The sequence below is a fragment of the Nicotiana tabacum genome, chromosome 1, assembly GCF_000715075.1.
Source record: "Nicotiana tabacum cultivar K326 chromosome 1, ASM71507v2, whole genome shotgun sequence".
Lineage (NCBI taxonomy): Eukaryota > Viridiplantae > Streptophyta > Magnoliopsida > Solanales > Solanaceae > Nicotiana > Nicotiana tabacum.
Window position 1 is genome coordinate 85,181,146 of NC_134080.1, and position 17,716 is coordinate 85,198,861.

General features: G+C 36.1%; 1 protein-coding gene across 3 annotated transcripts; it reads right to left on the reverse strand.

Moving 5' to 3' along the window:
* Nucleotides 1-2,220: 2,220 nt before the first annotated feature.
* LOC107789522 (beta-1,3-galactosyltransferase 7) lies at nt 2,221-16,969 on the reverse strand. 3 transcript variants are annotated; one of them, XM_075252040.1, is made up of 12 exons: nt 16,784-16,969; nt 16,351-16,459; nt 16,200-16,246; nt 15,757-15,968; nt 15,604-15,667; nt 13,961-14,033; nt 13,760-13,880; nt 13,549-13,636; nt 13,314-13,439; nt 12,860-12,969; nt 12,596-12,769; nt 2,221-2,255 (listed from the first exon to the last, which is right to left on the reverse strand). In XM_075252040.1, exons 1-11 carry the CDS (start codon nt 16,873-16,875, stop codon nt 12,621-12,623), a joined length of 1,191 nt encoding a protein of 396 aa, XP_075108141.1. In that variant the 5' UTR covers nt 16,876-16,969; the 3' UTR covers nt 2,221-2,255; nt 12,596-12,620. The 3 variants fall into 3 exon arrangements, with proteins under 3 accessions (XP_075108141.1, XP_075108145.1, XP_016466842.1); XM_075252044.1 differs by lacking the exon at nt 2,221-2,255 and adding an exon at nt 2,335-2,353; XM_016611356.2 differs by lacking the exon at nt 2,221-2,255 and having other exon boundaries at nt 12,228-12,769.
* Between the last annotated feature and the right edge of the window lie 747 nt (nt 16,970-17,716).

Consider the following 17,716-nt stretch of genomic DNA (forward strand, 5'->3'; position numbering starts at 1 on the left):
AAATGCGAAGAAAGACATGCATACAACTAGGGGTGGCATATGGGCGGGTTGGGCTGAATTTGGGCGGGTCAATATGGGTTAGGTCAATAAATGGGTCATTGCCCAACCCAGCCCAAAGTGTACTTGGGCTAAGATGGGCTAAACAATGGGTCATAACCCAACCCGTCCAACTTGACCCATGTGTTTAGAACCATGCTCTTCTTGCATTAAAAAATCTTTTACCTTAAAATATATAAGTTGAAAAATATTTTACGAGTGGGGGTTTGGGGTGGGTGGGTGGTGCAAAAAAAATAAAAAAATTAAAAATTAAAAATACAAAAAAAAAAAGTAAAAAAAAAAATTTAATGGGGTTTGCGCCCAGGGGTAGATGGTAGGGTGAGTGGTGCAGAAAAACAAAAAACAAAAAATTGAAAATACAAAAAAAAAGTAAAAAAAAAATTTGAGGGGGTTTGCGCCGGGGGGATAGGGTGGGTGGGTGGGTGATGTAGTAAAACAACAAAATAGAAAATTAAAAATACAAAAAAAAATTAAGGGGTTTGCGAGGGGGTAGGGTGGGTGGGTGGTGCAGAAAAAACAAAAGAACAGAAAACTGAAAATACAAAAAAAAAAAAAAAAAAAGTAAAATTGGGGCAACTAAGTAAATTTTAAGATAAGTTGGGTTGAGATCACTTTGTTTTGGGTGAGTTTCATGGGTTGTATTTGGGCTGCTTAATGGGTCAGAATGGGCTTTAAAAAATAGGGATTTTTTCATTCATATACACTATTTGAAACTTTACTACCCTTAATGTCCATGTTTAGTTAATTACCGGGCATAAACACGTTTTGTTTACAACATATATACAATCCACCTTAAAAGGCTCTCAAATCCATTATTTATGCCTTCAATCAAGGGATTTAGTTGCACCCTTTTCTTTCTTTTTCTCTTTTCTTTTCTTATTTTTCTTCCGCCGGGGATAAAACCATGCTCTAACTATTAAACCAAATATAATGCTAACTATTACGGGACGGCGATAACAAGCCAAATAGATCATTGATTTATGTTTGAAAGCAACGAACAGAAACATGTGTTGATTTGTTTATCACGCTGATAGAAAGGGGTACATGGGTTCTCAGTTATCACATATGGACCCAAACTTAGTTCAGATCTGAGGCATCTGTCCATTTGAGCTGCATATTGTAAACAAAGTCTAGATTGAAAACAGTAACACTGAGACTATATGGGGACATGTTGTTTCCAGATTTTGAGTCGGATGAATTTTTGGGGGAGCACAAGTTATTAAACATTTGTCTTACACTATTTGTTCCAATGTTTGGTCACCACCAAATTAGTTTGAAGGATTTAAATTTTAAATGTAGTTTTTACTACCCCATTGTAGTATAGTAGAGGACTATCAAAATTTGATATTCCAGTCTTCTTTTAACGAAGCAAATGAGGTCTTTGCTTTGGACCAATCTTTAAAATAAATCACTCATTCACTTGTCCGTTTGTAATTAGAGAAATTGTTACCAAGCCTTTATTAGTGAATTCATTGCTCGAATTATGTATATGTACAAAATAAACTAACGGATGCATATATTAGATCATTGACTCTAAATTCAAAATTCGTCTTTGTCACATATTTGTTTATTTTGCTCTTCTCCCTATGTTAGTTTCTCTTCATTCATTTTTACTTCTGAGGAGGTTGGTAGTCAGGTTCAGTTAGCAACTTCATATTTCATACAAATATAGGTTTCACATATAATTCATAATGGAGGTGCTTTCTCTGCAGATGGAGGTGCTTTTCTAATTATCTCTTTTCTATGATATGGAGATTTTTCCAGCTATTTCCTGTTGGATCACATTCAATACTTACAGTATACACTTATTTACAGTTAATCTACAACTTATTTATAACTTTCACACATTATTTCTACCCAGTTAAATACAACTACGATAACATACAACTTAAGTACAAAATTTATACAATAAGTCTTTTGTATATTTTGTATCTAATTTATGCATAGCAAAAATAAATTTCATACAACTAATTATATATTATACAACTTATCTACAGTTTTCATACATTATTTCTACATAGTTAAATACAACTACAATATCATACAACTTAAATACAAATTTTATACAATATGTCTTTTTAGATAATTACAATAAAATATAATTTAAATATAATTTACATACAACTATAATACAACTTTAATACAATTTCGTAAGTATATTGTATGTCATGTCTTCTTCTTCTTGTTCGAGTTTCAATCTGAAATTCAGCCAAAATCAAGTTCTAATCTTCACCAAAACACCCTCAAAATTGAGATATAAACTCCAAACCATATTCCCAATTGTTTGCAACAACACCTAATCCAAACAAATAATGGTTTTTGAAAACCCAAATTTGAATTCAAAGCTTCAAAGCATTTTAATGGCTGACAATGGTGGAATTGCTGCTATCTTTTCCTTTGCTTTACATTACTAAAATTAAGAATTGAGAGATAGAGAGATACGTAGAGAGAATTCTCAATTCTTTGCAACAACACTTAATTCAAACAAATAATGTTTTTTTGAAAACACAAATTCGAATTCAAAGCTTCAAAAGCTTTTTAATGGTTGTCAACACTGGAATTGCTGCTCTCTTGTGCAAGTTACGTGGGGGAGGGGGTGGGATGTGGAGAGAGAAACGTGGGGGGAGTGAAAGATAAGTTAGAGCGATTTTAGGACACTAATTATAATCATTAATTCCCTTAAAATGTACATAAATGGTAATTGGGTATATAAAATGTAATTATAGTAAAACTTGAGTAGGGATGATAATATAGTTTCATATAGTGTATAGGAATGTAAAAATCTCTAAAAAATAATGAGTTAACTTGGGCTCAGCCCAAATTGGCCCATGAGCTAAAATATTTTTAGCCCAACCCATTAATCTCTGGGCGGGTTGGATGCGTTTGGGCTTAAATTGCCACCCCTACATACAACTTAGCTGAAAATATGAAAAGCTTGTGGAGATGAGGGAAAATATCTTCGGCAATTATAACCAAGAGTTGGACCAAAAACAAAGCTTATCACAATATACAGTGCAATTAGAAATCTAGTATCTAACATCCAATTGTGATGACCCAAAATGTCATCTTTAAATTAAATAATCATCTCGGTGTTTTAAGAACTTGAAAAGAGCTATCAATATTTTCTCAACTTGCGTGCGCAGTCCGTATAATTTTCTGGAAGGTTTTTGTATGAAAAATTGATTAAATTATGAATTAGAGCTTTAAAACTCAACTGAGTTGACTTCGGTCAATATTTTGAGCAAACGAACCCGGATCTAAGATTTGACGGTCCTAGGAGGTCCGTAGGAAAATATGGGACTTGGGCGTATGCCCGGAATCGAATTCTGAGGTCTCAGGCCCGAGAAATGAATTTTTGAGTAAAATTGTTTTCTGAAAATATTTAAGGAAAATGGAAATGAAATTTGATTATAAAGTGATGGTATCGGGATCGTATTTTGGTTCCGGTGTCCGGTACAGGTCTTATATATGGTTTAAGCACTTTCTGTAAAGTTTGGTTGAAAACGGGCGTCGTTTGACGTGTTTCGGACTCAAAATGGAAAATTTGATGTTTTATGAAATTTGCAAGAATTCTTGGATTTTAAAGCTTAATTCGTGGTATATGATGTTAGTTTGGCGATTTGATCGCACGGTTAAGTTTGTAGGATATTGTTGAGTTAGTGCATGTATTTGGTTAGGAGCCCCGAGGGCTCGGGAGTATTTCGGAGGTATCTCGGAGTGATTTCGGACTTGGGAAAATAGCAGAAAATTTGCAGAAATAGTACCCCGTGAACAGTACCAATAAAAAGTACCCAGTGTACAGTACCCCGTGAACAGTAAAAACGCATGAATAGTGCCCCCGAAAATTCTGGGCAGTTAAAGGCCGAACAACACGTTTTTTTTCATTTTTTTGAGTTTCAAACTCGGATTTTGGGCGATTTTGAGGTGTTCTTCACGATTTCAACTCAAGTAAGTGTCTTATACCCGAAAGTGTTTATATTACATAAATCCATGGTTATTTTCATCGTTTAATTCGGATTTAAATGGAAGAAATCAAGATTTTTGCAAAATCTTCCAAAAATGAAAATTTTAGATTTGGAGGTCGAGTTATTATCGGAATTTGATAAAATTTGTATGGTTGAACTCGTGGTTGAATGGGTTATCGGATTTTGTAAGTTTCGTCGGAATTAGGGACGTGGGGCACGAGCGATTTTGAGTTAAATTTCGGATTTTGTTGAAAAATTAGTATTTTCATATGGAATTAATTCGTACGATTTATATTGAGTATATTGAATTATTATGACCATATTTGAAGCTTCGAACGAATTCGCGAGGCAAAGGCTTGTTGGAATTTTGAATTGGTTGCAAAGCGAGGTAAGTGTTTGGTCTAACCTTAGCTTGAGGGATTAGGAGTTGTGTCTTAATTGATACATGTTAATTGTAGAGTACGACGTATAGGCATGGTGACGAGTAACTATACGTTAGTGTCAAGCATGTCCGTGAGTCTTGTATTATAATTGTTATGACTCCGTTGTGGTTTATTGCGCTTCATATGTTATTAATATTATTGTTCCCTTGCCAGGATGTTTGTTTGATATTATTGTTGCCTTGCCAGGATGTTTGTTTTGATAGTATTGTTCCCTTGCCGGGATGTTGTTGAAATATTATTGTTCCCTTGCCGGAAAGTTGTTATATTGCTCTTGTTCCCTTGCCAGGATTCCTTGTGATTATTGTTGGCTTGTAACTGGGAGCGGGTGGTACGCCTACCACAAGATATATAATGAAATGGGAGCGGGTGGTACGCCTACCACAAGATATATAATGAAATGGGAGCGGGTGGTACGCCTACCACAAGATATATAATGAAATGGGAGCGGGTGGTACGCCTACCACAAGATATATAATGAAATGGGAGCGGGTGGTACGCCTACCACAAGATATAATGAAATGGGAGCGGGTGGTACGCCTACCACAAGATATAATGAAATGGGAGCGGGTGGTACGCCTACCACAAGACATAATGAAATGGGAGCGGGTGGTACGCCTCCCACGAGATACATGAAATGGGAGCGGGTGGCACGCCTGCCACGAGATACATGAAATGGGATCGGGTTGCACTCTGCAACAAGATGTGAAAAGAAAGTGAAATATGCTTTTGTTTCCCTTATTCTTGTTAGTGATTGGATTTTGATTCCTTTATAATTCTCTTGATATTCTATTTTTACTTTTTTTATATATGTTCAATACTCCAAATTTCAACAATTGTTACATTTTTTTTAACTCAATTGATTTCTCAACTAAATTTTCCTTAAACCGTTTGAGGTTGTACTTTACAAAAAAAAAGGAATTTCTACTATGTTTTGATTTATTGATTTCTCGTATTAAAGGTGAAGGATTCATTCGATATTGTACTTTAATTGAAAAGGGTATCTTCTTTATCAAATAATTTCTAAAAATAACTTCATATTTTCTTGTTGATTTCCTAATTGGGTTGGAAGTTGTACTCTACTTTATGTTAAGTGAATGAGGCGTCACAAGGTGACATTTACTCGAAAGAATTATATTCGAAAGATGCTTATTTGAAAGATATTTTATTTAAAGGAAATATATTCGATATATATTCATTGAAAAACATATTATCTTGGAGATTATTACTTGAAGGATTTATAGGCGAAAGATTTATATTTGAAGGACTTGATGAATTGATTGCACTTGTATCTATTATTTGTTGAGAAACATTTATGGTGTTCTTGTGGCCTGCTATTTACATCACTGGTTGGTCATTGTTGCCATCATTGTTATCTGCTTCCTATTATTTTTGTACGCTATATTGCACAGGTTTATTTGGTAGTCTGGTCCTAGCCTCGTCACTACTTCGTCGAGGTTAGGCTAGGCATTTACCAACACATGGGGTCGGTTGTGCTGATACTACACTCTGCACTCTTTTGTGCAGATCCCAGTGTTGTAGACTTCGGACCGCAGTGAGATTGTTGTTTTCTTGTTCATCAGGCGATCCAAGGTAGTCCTACAGGCGTCCGCAGGCCTTGGCGCGTCTCTTTCTATCTACTATTCCTGTTTCTTTCATGTATTTCCAGAGACAGTATTGTATTTATTTCTTTCAGACCTTTATTTGTAGTACTCCTAGACAGTTTGTGAAGTTGTGACACCAGTCTTGGGTAGATTTGTTATGGTTTGGTATTAGCAGTATTATTAAATCTCTACAATGCAGTTTTCCGCTTATTCAATTCTGTTGTTATCTAATTGTTGGCTTTTAACCGTTATCGGATTAAAAATGGAAATAAGGTAGATAGTTCAGTTGGTTGGCTTGCGTAGCTTTCACTAGTATGAGCCATCACGACTCTCGAGGGTGGGAAATTCGGGTCGTGACAAGTTGGTATCAGAGCTCTAGGTTACATAGGTCTCACAATTCACAGACAAACTTAGTAGAGTCTGAGGGATCGGTACGGAGACGTCTGTATTTATCCCCTAGAGGCTACAGAGTTAGGAAAAGTTTCACTCTCATTCTTCTTTGTCGTGCAATTTTGTTCTCTTATTGCTAAATTGAAACCTCTACTCTTGTCCTTTCACAAATGGCGAGGTCACATGCCGCTTTTTCAGCCAAACAATATCACAGACCGGTGATAGATCAATTACGTCTTCGGAGACTTTGCGGAGGCTGGATAGGTCTCACCAAGCTCTTCGCTACCACTTTCAGCGGTGCATCTTTTGAGGACCCGCGGGATTTTCTTGACCGCTGCTATGAAGTATTGCAGAATGTGAAGATAGTCGAAAGCGATGGGGTTGATTTTGTTGTGTTGGAGATGACAAGTAGAGGTAGTGGAAAGATAATGTATTTACTAGACCAGTTGTGGTTCCGACGGAAGATGTAGACGTATCAAAAGATCACCTAATGAATCATGTTGGGGTTCAACGTACCTTGATGTCTGGTTGATTTATTTGAGTTGTGAAGGTCAAATATTGTGGATTATCGGATGTTGTGACATATGGCTTTGTGCCAAGTGAGGGGAGTCCACTATCTATGATCAAATTGCAGGGTCGTGTGTTATACCGATTTTGGCCTGAGATGTATTTATGTGGTATTGAAAGGTTTTCCAAAACTTGTATATGATCAAGAGCTGAGATTTGAATGGGATGATGATGAGACTTGAGATATTCCCGCGTCCTTAATAATTCTACATTTCAGTATCAACGGGGTCATGAAAACATATTCAGTATACTCGTAGTGCTTAAGTTAATCACAACACTCGCGTGGGGCAGTCATTGTTTAATGTACCAGTGGCATGAAATTTCTTGCAATGGTTATTTAAGTTATCCGGTACAGACCTAGTATGAGCAGCCGAACTGCGGATGGGTTGTTATGAAAATGGAGATACTAGGAACATCTTGAAAAATTATCCTAGACTTGGGAGAGACATATTTCGTCAAAGCACTCAGGCTACGTGCCCCATTACAGTTACTACTCTACTTACATGACCAACCATAGGTAGGGGTCAGGATATTAGAGGTGGAGGTGAGACTCCTAGAGGCGGAGACCCGGTCCGTTGATATGTTTTCTATAGTATGGCTGAGGTTGCTACACCAGACGGTATCGTTATAAGTACAGTCTCGAATTATTATAAACTCAAAATTTCCTTAACTTGATTCGGTTTTGAGTATCGAGGAAAGTTCTCCTATTGTGCTCCACTTATGAGTGAGCTTCATAATTCTTAAACCTACATATGTGAATACTTCTGCTGGGAGATTATATGGAGATAGCCATGTCTATCATTATGTGTTGGTCATTAAAAATAGTTGTGAGGCTAAAAGTGACTTTTGTGAATTAATTCGATGAGTTTGATTTAATTTCTAAATAATTGATTTCCATTGTAAATTATATGCCCTACCGGTAAGAGGGATCATTGTATGTTGTGATTTTGTTTAACCGAAATTATTTGAAAGAAGGAAGAAAGGAAATGGAAAATTTTAGTTGGCACAATGTGCAAAATACTTGTGATTCAGAGTTGAGGATGAGATCCTCACATTTTTATATGATATGAAATATTTAAATCGGGCTACAAGCTGCGGTGGATGTTATATAAGGACGAGGTCCTGGTGGTGAAAATTTTATGTGTTTAAATTCTCCTTTTGTGAAATTAAAATTTGTGCTGTAGCACTTGTAGGGAGTCATGCCTATTAGGCTTATTTGAAAATTCTTGTATGAATATTTCTGTGCATAATTTGCCAAAATTGTATTGTAACTATTGAGTTTTAGCCTACAAGGTGAGAGCCCAGGTGGTGTTAAATTGTGATTCGTTACTTCGGGTAAGTAATTATAAGATCCTCATGCCTTGTTGTTAGTAATCTGAAGGTTTGAAACAAAATTTTGTTAACATGAGGTTAATTGGCGATGTTGTAATCTATTATGAGCAACCATTAAGACCAGAGATGTGGTTATGGTCATACATATGGTACGTTTTATGTCAAGATATCATTGTGATAATGTCGTGCTTGTAATGCGGAGATTAGTGTTATTGATATATACTTTGTGTTGCATTGTTGGGTTGTGCATGTTGTTAGGAGTTGTTTTGGTGTTACTCCGACAGGTGGATAGGCCCAATTACAGGGGAGACTCTGCTGAAATTTCTGAAAAATTTGGGAGTTAGAAAAATTTGGGATATTGAGATGTGCAAAGAAAGAGATAAGTTACATTATGTGTTTGAAGACGGACTCTACTTCTCATTTAAGGACGAATGACCCTAAGTGGGGGAGAATGTAATACCCCGTATTTGATGGGTGCGTAGGCACGAGTTGCTATAGCCAGTCGGGACTAATATCGTGTGTTGACGTAAAGATTGGACCTTTCTAAAAATGATTGGAGTGTAAGAAATTTGGTCTTGAAGTTTACGAATATGGATAAAGGAAATGATCTCAATTGAAATGGTATTGTCGGACTTATGTCGAATGCGATAATGTGGGATCAACCGCGAATAATTGTGTAAAAGTAAAATCATCAATTTGGTAACTTGAGAATAATTCTTAATACGTTCGAGGACGAACGTTTGTTTTAGAGGTGGAGAATGTGATGACCCAAAATGTCATCTTTAAATTAAATAATCATTTCGGTGTTTAAGAACTTGAAAAGAGCTATCAATAATTTCTCAACTTGCGTGCACAGTCCGTATAATTTTCTGGAAGGTTTTTGTATGAAAAATGGATTAAATTATGAATTAGAGCTTTAAAACTCAACTGAGTTGACTTCGGTCAATATTTTGAGAAAACGAACCCGGATCCAAGATTTGACGGTCCCAGGAGGTCCGTAGGAAATTATGGGACTTGGGCGTATGCCCGGAATCGAATTCCGAGGTCTTAGGCCCGAGAAATGAATTTTTGAGTAAAATTGTTTTCTGAAAATATTTAAGGAAAATGGAAATGAAATTTGATTAGAAAGTGATGGTATCGGACCCGTATTTTGGTTCCGGTGTCCGGTACATGTCTTATATATGGTTTAAGCACTTTCTGTAAAGTTTGGTTGAAAACGGACGTCGTTTGACGTGTTTCGGACTCAAAATGAAAAATTTGATGTTTTATGAAATTTGAAAGAATTCTTGGATTTTAAAGCTTAATTCGTGGTATATGATGTTAGTTTGGCGATTTGATCGCATGGTTAAGTTTGTAGGATGTTGTTGAGTTAGTGCATGTGTTTGGTTAGGAGCCCCGAGGGCTCGGGAGTGTTTCGGAGGTATCTCAGAGTGATTTCGGACTTGGAAAAATAGCAGAAATAGTACCCCGTGAACAGTACCAATGAACAGTACCCAGTGTAAAGCTGTCTCTGGTGGACTTTTAGTGACGAAACTGGACTTTTAGTGACGAGCGGACAGAAACTTAAGGACCAAAAATGCTGATTTCTTCATTTTCGTTTTGGGATTTTTGGAGCTCGGTTCTTGGGCGATTTTGAGGTGTTCTTCACGATTTCAACTCAAGTAAGTGTCTTATACTCGAAAGTGTTTATATTACATAAATCCATGGTTATTTTCATCGTTTAATTCGGATTTAAATGGAAGAAATCAAGATTTTTGCAAAATCTTCCAAAAATGAAAATTTTAGATTTGGTGGTCGAGTTGTTATCGGAATTTGATAAAATTTGTATGGGTGAACTCGTGGTTGAATGGGTTATCGGATTTTGTAAGTTTCGTCGGAATTCGGGACGTGGGCCCCACAAGCGATTTTGAGTTAAATTTCGGATTTTGTTAGAAAATTAGTATTTTCATATGGAATTAATTAGTACGATTTATATTCAGTATATTGAATTATTATGACCAGATTTGAAGCTTCAAACGAATTCGCGAGGCAAAGGCTTGTTGGAATTTTGAATTGGTTGTAAAGCGAGGTAAGTGTTTGGTCTAACCTTAGCTTGAGGGATTAGGAGTTGTGTCTTAATTGCTACATGTTAGTTGTAGAGTACGACGTATAGGCATGGTGACGAGTATCTATACGTTGGTGTCAAGCATGTCCGTGAGTCTTGTATTATAATTGTTATGACTCCGTTGTGGTTTATTGCGCTTCATATGTTATTATCACCATTGTTCCCTTGCCAGGATGTTTGTTTGATGTTATTGTTGCCTTGCCAGGATGTTTGTTTGATATTATTGTTGCCTTGCCAGGATGTTTGTTTTGATAGTATTGTTCCCTTGCCGAGATGTTGTTGAAATATTATTGTTCCCTTGCCGGAAAGTTATTATATTGCTCTTGTTCCCTTGCCGAGATTCCTTGTGATTATTGTTGGCTTGTAACTGGGAGCGGGTGGTACGTCTACCACAAGATATATAATGAAATGGGAGCGGGTGGTACGCCTACCACAAGATATAATGAAATGGGAGCGGGTGGTACGCCTACCACAAGATATAATGAAATGGGAGCGGGTGGTACGCCTACCACAAGACATAATGAAATGGGAGCGGGTGGTACGCCTACCACGAGATACATGAAATGGGAGCGGGTGGCACGCCTGCCACGAGATACATGAAATGGGATCGGGTTGCACGCCTGCAACAAGATGTGAAAAGAAAGTGAAATATGCTTTTGTTTCCCTTATTCTTGTTAGTGATTGGATTTTGATTCCTTTATAATTCTCTTGATATTCTATTTTTACTTTTTTTTATATATATATGTTCAATACTCCAAATTTCAACAATTGTTACATTTTTTTTAACTCAATTGATTTCTCAACTAAATTTTCCTTAAACCGTTTGAGGTTGTACTTTACAAAAAAAGGAATTTCTACTATGTTTTGATTTATTGATTTCTCGTATTAAAGGTGAAGGATTCATTCGATATTATACTTTAATTGAAAAGGGTATCTTCTTTATCAAATAATTTCTAAAAATAACTTCATATTTTCTTGTTGATTTCCTAATTGGGTTGGAAGTTGTACTCTACTTTATGTTAAGTGAATGAGGCGTCACAAGGTGACATTTACTCGAAAGAATTATATTCGAAAGATGCTTATTTGAAATATATTTTATTTAAAGAAAATATATTCGATATATATTCATTGAAAAGCATATTATCTTGGAGATTATTACTTGAAGGATTTATAGGCGAAAGATTTATATTTGAAGGACTTGATGAATTGATTGCACTTGTATCTATTATTTGTTGAGAAACATTTATGGTGTTCTTCTGGCCTGCTATTTACATCACTGGTTGGTCATTGTTGCCATCATTGTTATCTGCTTCCTATTATTTTTGTACGTTATATTGCACAGGTTTATTTGGTAGTCTGGTCCTTGTCTCGTCACTAATTCGCCGAGATTAGGCTAGGCACTTACCAGCACATAGGGTCGGTTGTGCTGATAATACACTCTGCACTCTTTTGTGCAGATCCCAGTGTTGTAGACTTCGGACCGCAGTGAGATTGTTGTTTTCTTGTTCATCAGGCGATCCAAGGTAGTCCTGCAGGCGTCCGCAGGCCTTGGCGCGTCTCCTTCTATCTACTATTCCTGTTTCTTTCATGTATTTCCAGAGACAGTATTGTATTTATTTCTTTCAGACCTTTATTTGTAGTACTCCTAGACAGTCTGTGAAGTTGTGACACCAGTCTTGGGTAGATTTGTTATGGTTTGGTATTAGCAGTATTATTAAATCTCTACAATGCAGTCTTCCGCTTATTCAATTTTGTTGTTATCTAATTGTTGGCTCTTAACCGTTATCGGATTAAAAATGGAAATAAGGTAGATAGTTCAGTTGGTTGGCTTGCGTAGCTTTCACTAGTAGGCGCCATCACGACTCCCGAGGGTGGGAAATTCGGGTCGTGACACCAATCCACTCTCATCTGTGGAAAGAATTATACTAAGTGAAGACTAAAGTCTTCCTCCTATTTATGGTCTCCTTATCAACAGCCTCTAGCAAGCAACATGTATATTCTTTTCATGTCATATAAACAGCTCCACCAAGATCTGCACTATTAGTTGTCTTTTGTAGCTTGGGCTTGGTCTTTCCAAATGATCCACAAGTTACCCCTCTTAAATTTGAGAGGATAGATATCATAGTTGAAGAATACCTTCGGATAATGAGATTAGTGATGTCTATATGAGAGCCCCCCATAGAGTAGCAGGACTTTCGCTGCATTTTGCATGTACGTGCTTGATTCTTTCAACTGATTTGCAAATTCCACTGCAGCTCCAATCAAATGATGCCACACAAACATTACCTGCTTGTGCTTTCCATTCACATTCTGCAACAGCAGAAGAAAACAAAAGCCTTAGGTACCGATTCCAAGATACGTATGAAAAGGAGATAAATGAGAGATTTAGAAACTGCTAACCAGGAGGAGTTCCACAGCACATGTTACGATCATCAATGTGCTCAACTTCTAGACCGATCAACCATGCCCCGAGTGACACATCTTCATTTGCATATTTATGCAGAATAGGTCTGAAATCACCACCAGTATTTATTATTCGATGGACAAGCATTGATGTCCATTCATGATTAGTGGGATTAGACTAGAGAACTGAAAGTGTAAAACAAGAGCAATCCCCAATATATACAGATATATTAAGTTGTTAGTGAGCAAGAAGTAACGTCCGTTTTCCCCTATTTCAAGTGACTGTGTCCTCGTTATCATTTGCATAAACTTTTCCAATCGCATAAGAATATTATAACCAGCATACAGCACATTCTACAAGATCCTAGCTTTACATGTTCAAAGTAGAATGCTATTGCATGAACACATTAGGTCAGACTTTAAGGGAGGATATATGAACGGAAAATCTTACTTGTTGTTGGCAATGTAGGTTGCCAGTTCTTTCGAGATGGCATATATCTGTCCAGTTGCATGTCGGAAGTACTTATTTCCCGTCTCTCCAAATTTCCAGAACTCAGGTTCATGGTACTTAACACTCCTATCAGGAAAAAATTGCACAGATTAGTTCTAGTAAATAAAATCCTGAAATTTTAAACTTCTAAAATTTTAGTGACATCAGCTGCCAGAATAGTTTCAAAAGAAGTTACTTTTTATAAAGAACTGGCCCTGATTTCATGCATCCTATATACACCCTGGGTTTTAACCTGTGCTTGGCAAGAGTTGCAGCTAGTGTACCTACAATACCATGGCGATCAACTTTTAATTTCTAGATCACTGAAAAAATCATCTACTTTCAATTGCCCTGAACGATAAGGTACATAAATAGAGAAGATACGTATAAAGACAGAGCAGAAGAACCTAAATTGACGTGAACATCATCATCAACCTTTACATAGTACTCAGCATCCCATTTTGCAGCTCCAACCGAGAAGAAAGCTTTCGTCTTTGCAGATAATTCATGATAACCTTCTATGTGATCCTATAAAATATAAGTATAAGATGAAACTGCAAAGACAAAACAATCACATGGATGCAAGTCAGAACACAATTTGTACTTACAAGTCGAAGAATGTCCTTGTGCTGAGCATCTTCACTATCAATGGCTCGATCTAAAATGCTATTTGATGTTGCACTGTGATAAGGAGTATAAGAACTTTGAGGCCAGACGCACGAGATGCACATGTGACACACAAAGATCCTTACAAGTGGATCCTTACGAGTATAAAAGTTACTATTATTATTATTATACAAATGAACTTACACTTTTTCTTTTAAGTTTGTTTTATACTTTACACACATGGTTTAACAATATATGTGACTTTTAAAAGTATTTATCTATCGACAAAAGATGCACGTGTGATGCACGTGTGACGCACGGGATGCACGTGTTGCGCACACCAGATCTAATTTTATTAAATTTACTTGAGACCTCTTATTACGGGCTTTAGCCAACCAATTTTACTGTGTCGCCCCTGCTTACGAGAACAAATAAATTGGAATGATGGGGTGTGTGTGTGTGTGTATATTTATAAATATATATATATGCACTCCTCATTTTTGAGCTCTCAAAGTTATTCTGTTTCAAACCAATATATATGCGTGTGCTCAAACTAAGAATTCCATTCCTAGCTCTTAAGTTAATTCAATAATATTTTAATTCTATTACCAAAACATCTAATGTCTGATAATTAAACAAATTGGAAGGAAAAAATAACAGAAAAACTAAAAGATGTCTAATAACCTATGTTATCAAAACATCTAATGTCTAATAACTAAACAAAGCGGAATGACATTTTTGAGTCTATGAAAAAATGACGACAAAAGGAGCCGATTAGAGAAATGGACTCTTGAAGCTCCTCATTTTTGTTTTAATTCAAGGAAAAAACTAAAGTGCCGACTCTCTAACAGTGAGGTGTCAGTCATAGATGATCTTCTGTTCTATGTTGAGAAAATACTACTGCATCCTCTGAAGTTATCAACCACAAAGTATGTTGGAAATATTTTTTTCTCAGAAACCCAAGTATTAATTATGCCATGACCATAAGGGTTAACTTCCCTATTTGTGATCAGCTCATAGGCAGATTCACATATACAAGTGTGGGTGCTGAAACACCCATTGTTTACCAATGAGTCTATGTATTTGTAAGGTTATCTTATGCTAATTAATATGAATTGTTCAATGAGCACTGATAAATAACCAAAAATGCATGATTTTTAGTATGTTTTTATATCATTTTGTATGTGAATTGTGGGAGATCACATGCTTATAAATGTGAAATATACTCATTACGCATTTATTGTGTGTAGGAACGAGTTTGGATGGAAGTTGACAAAAATCGTAATGAAAAAAAACTGTGTTAATCTCCAGTCACATGCAGTTATCTGTGCCTTTTGTTACATCTTTCCAAGCCAACTTTAGTGGAGAATTAACTCTTAACAAGCTTCTAAAAGATACCTTCCTAATGAAATTTCCCAATAAAACAACGAGCCATACATTTTACAGATGGAACACTATAAAAGCTAATCTTATCATTCAAATCTTAAGTGAAAAAAAGGATATTTAAAACAAAGAAAAGAAAATGGGAACATATTATCACTTGTTTTGGCAAGAAAGAACACGAGACTCCAGCAGAAACTCTTTGATGAATAAGCATCTAGTATATGTTTGGCATACAGAAGACGTGGAGCAATGTAGATCATACCTGTGGCCGATCATGAAGCGCACAATGATCCCCTTTTCTTGCTCTAATCTAAGTAGCTTTTCACCTATTCAAACACATGGAACGTTGTCAAATTAAGGAGGAGGAAAGTAAAGACACAAATTCAAAGTAAACCAATAACCTCATAATTAGCACCTTGAGGCATCCAGGTTTCTCTAATAGAATCACGCCTCCTTCTACTACTGAAGGCAGTGTTTATTCCAATAACCATAAATGCCTTCTTTCTAGTCCCACTTCTTTCAGTATTTGTGCTCGTGGAAGGAACTGCTTCAGTTTTCCGCGGAGTTAGAAGAGTCTTAGTTGAAGGCAGCTCACTTTGAATCTTAGCAATTGACTTATCCAACGATCTGAAAGAGCTCCAATTAAGAATAGGATCATCAAGATCAGAACTATGTAAAACATCATAGCTACTTTTCCCTTTTTCTTAAAGTTATTTTCTGCATAAGCTTTTTTGAACCAGTGACATTTTCTAATAAGCATATTTCTTCAGTCTGCTGTTTGACATATTTAGTCCAGTTTGATTGTTAAGTAGAAAAAAAGTTCAAGGTGATTAATCACATGAAAACTGTAATGCTTACTGGATAGCTACTTGGGCTTTGTTAAACTCTCCAATCATGTCCTCCTTCTGCAGATAAATATTCATCCATACTTAAGAAAACTGCAATAATAATGATAAAAATAGTTTTTTTTTTCCTTTTTTTTTCTTCGTTGGGGAGGGGGATGTTGGACCTGGTTATCTTTGGAATCACAATCGTCAGAAATAAAAGCCAAGTCTCTTTCTTGTTTATGGCGCCTTCCAAACATGATCATCCCATCTGATTCTGGAGGAGTCCAAACTCTAATTATGCAACATCAATCACCACAAACAAAATAGTCAAGAATTCGATAAAGAAAAAAATTAAATTTTTACAACCAAAACCAAACAGCTACGAATTCTTGAAAATCCACAAAGGCCAATTATGCATCAAAATGAATGAAGAGATCACTCAAAATTTAACCAGAAAATTTGAAGAAGAAATAGATGAAAAACGACAAGACTAACATAGTATACTCAACCAAACAGCTAATTTTTTTAATCCCATCAAAATTTCTGATTCAGGGGGGATCTTTTTGTATGTAAATGGATGAAAACAATCACCCAGAAAACCAGAAAAGGAGTTACCTATTAGAGAAAAGCATGCCAAGAGCAAAGCTAAAAATGCAAAGAATAGCAATCCATTTAGGTGAGACTTTGCCTCTGTTTCGGTTCTTCATGATTTTACTTTCCGAGGCAGGAGAAGGACAGCGCGGGGTTTTCTTGTCAGAGTTTTTGTATTGTTTCCTTTTCGGCGTATTGGGTTATTGGCCACTTAAATTTGGGCTTTTAAAAAAAAATAGAGAAACTTTTGAATTTTTCAATTTGAACACTTAAACTTGATAAAATGAATATTAATAAATACTTTTGACCGTTGATTATGCCTATGTGGAAGCACTATAGGTGACATAGCTAAACTGTGTGCAAATCACACTGCCATAACGCGTGAATAGTATTGTTTTAACTTAAAAATTAGAATTACAATAAAATATAAATAAAAATAAAAAAGAAAAAAGAAAAAAAAGACTTTTCCTCTACGTTGGCCATTGGATGTGATTCTAACTCATGTATTCATAAAATTGTCTGTATTCATCTCTTAAAGAGCAGCAGTAATTCTTCCAGCAACTTGGTCAAGATCACGTTGACCATTGAATTCTTGCTTATCCCATTTCATTAACTACGGAAACCAATTGTATAATAGTGCTAACATTATATTGTGTGGAGTATTCTCAGAAGCAACAAATTGCAAATACAACCATTGAACTTCAACAATTTTCTTTACCTAAAAATAAAGTCATTTCTTCATTTACTTCTCGGATGAGTCCGGGCCCCTCTTTTTCCTGAAATCAACAATTGTTGTGACAAATCTGCGGTTGTATTGCATCCTCTTGTGAGCACGGCCACGAGGCTTCTTCTTCTTGTCCTGTTTGGCAACTTTTGGAGTTTGCAAGCAAGTGATCCGTGAACTTTTCCCATGGTGATATCTGAGTAGCCGTTCACTGGAGAAGTTAGGAGCGTCTG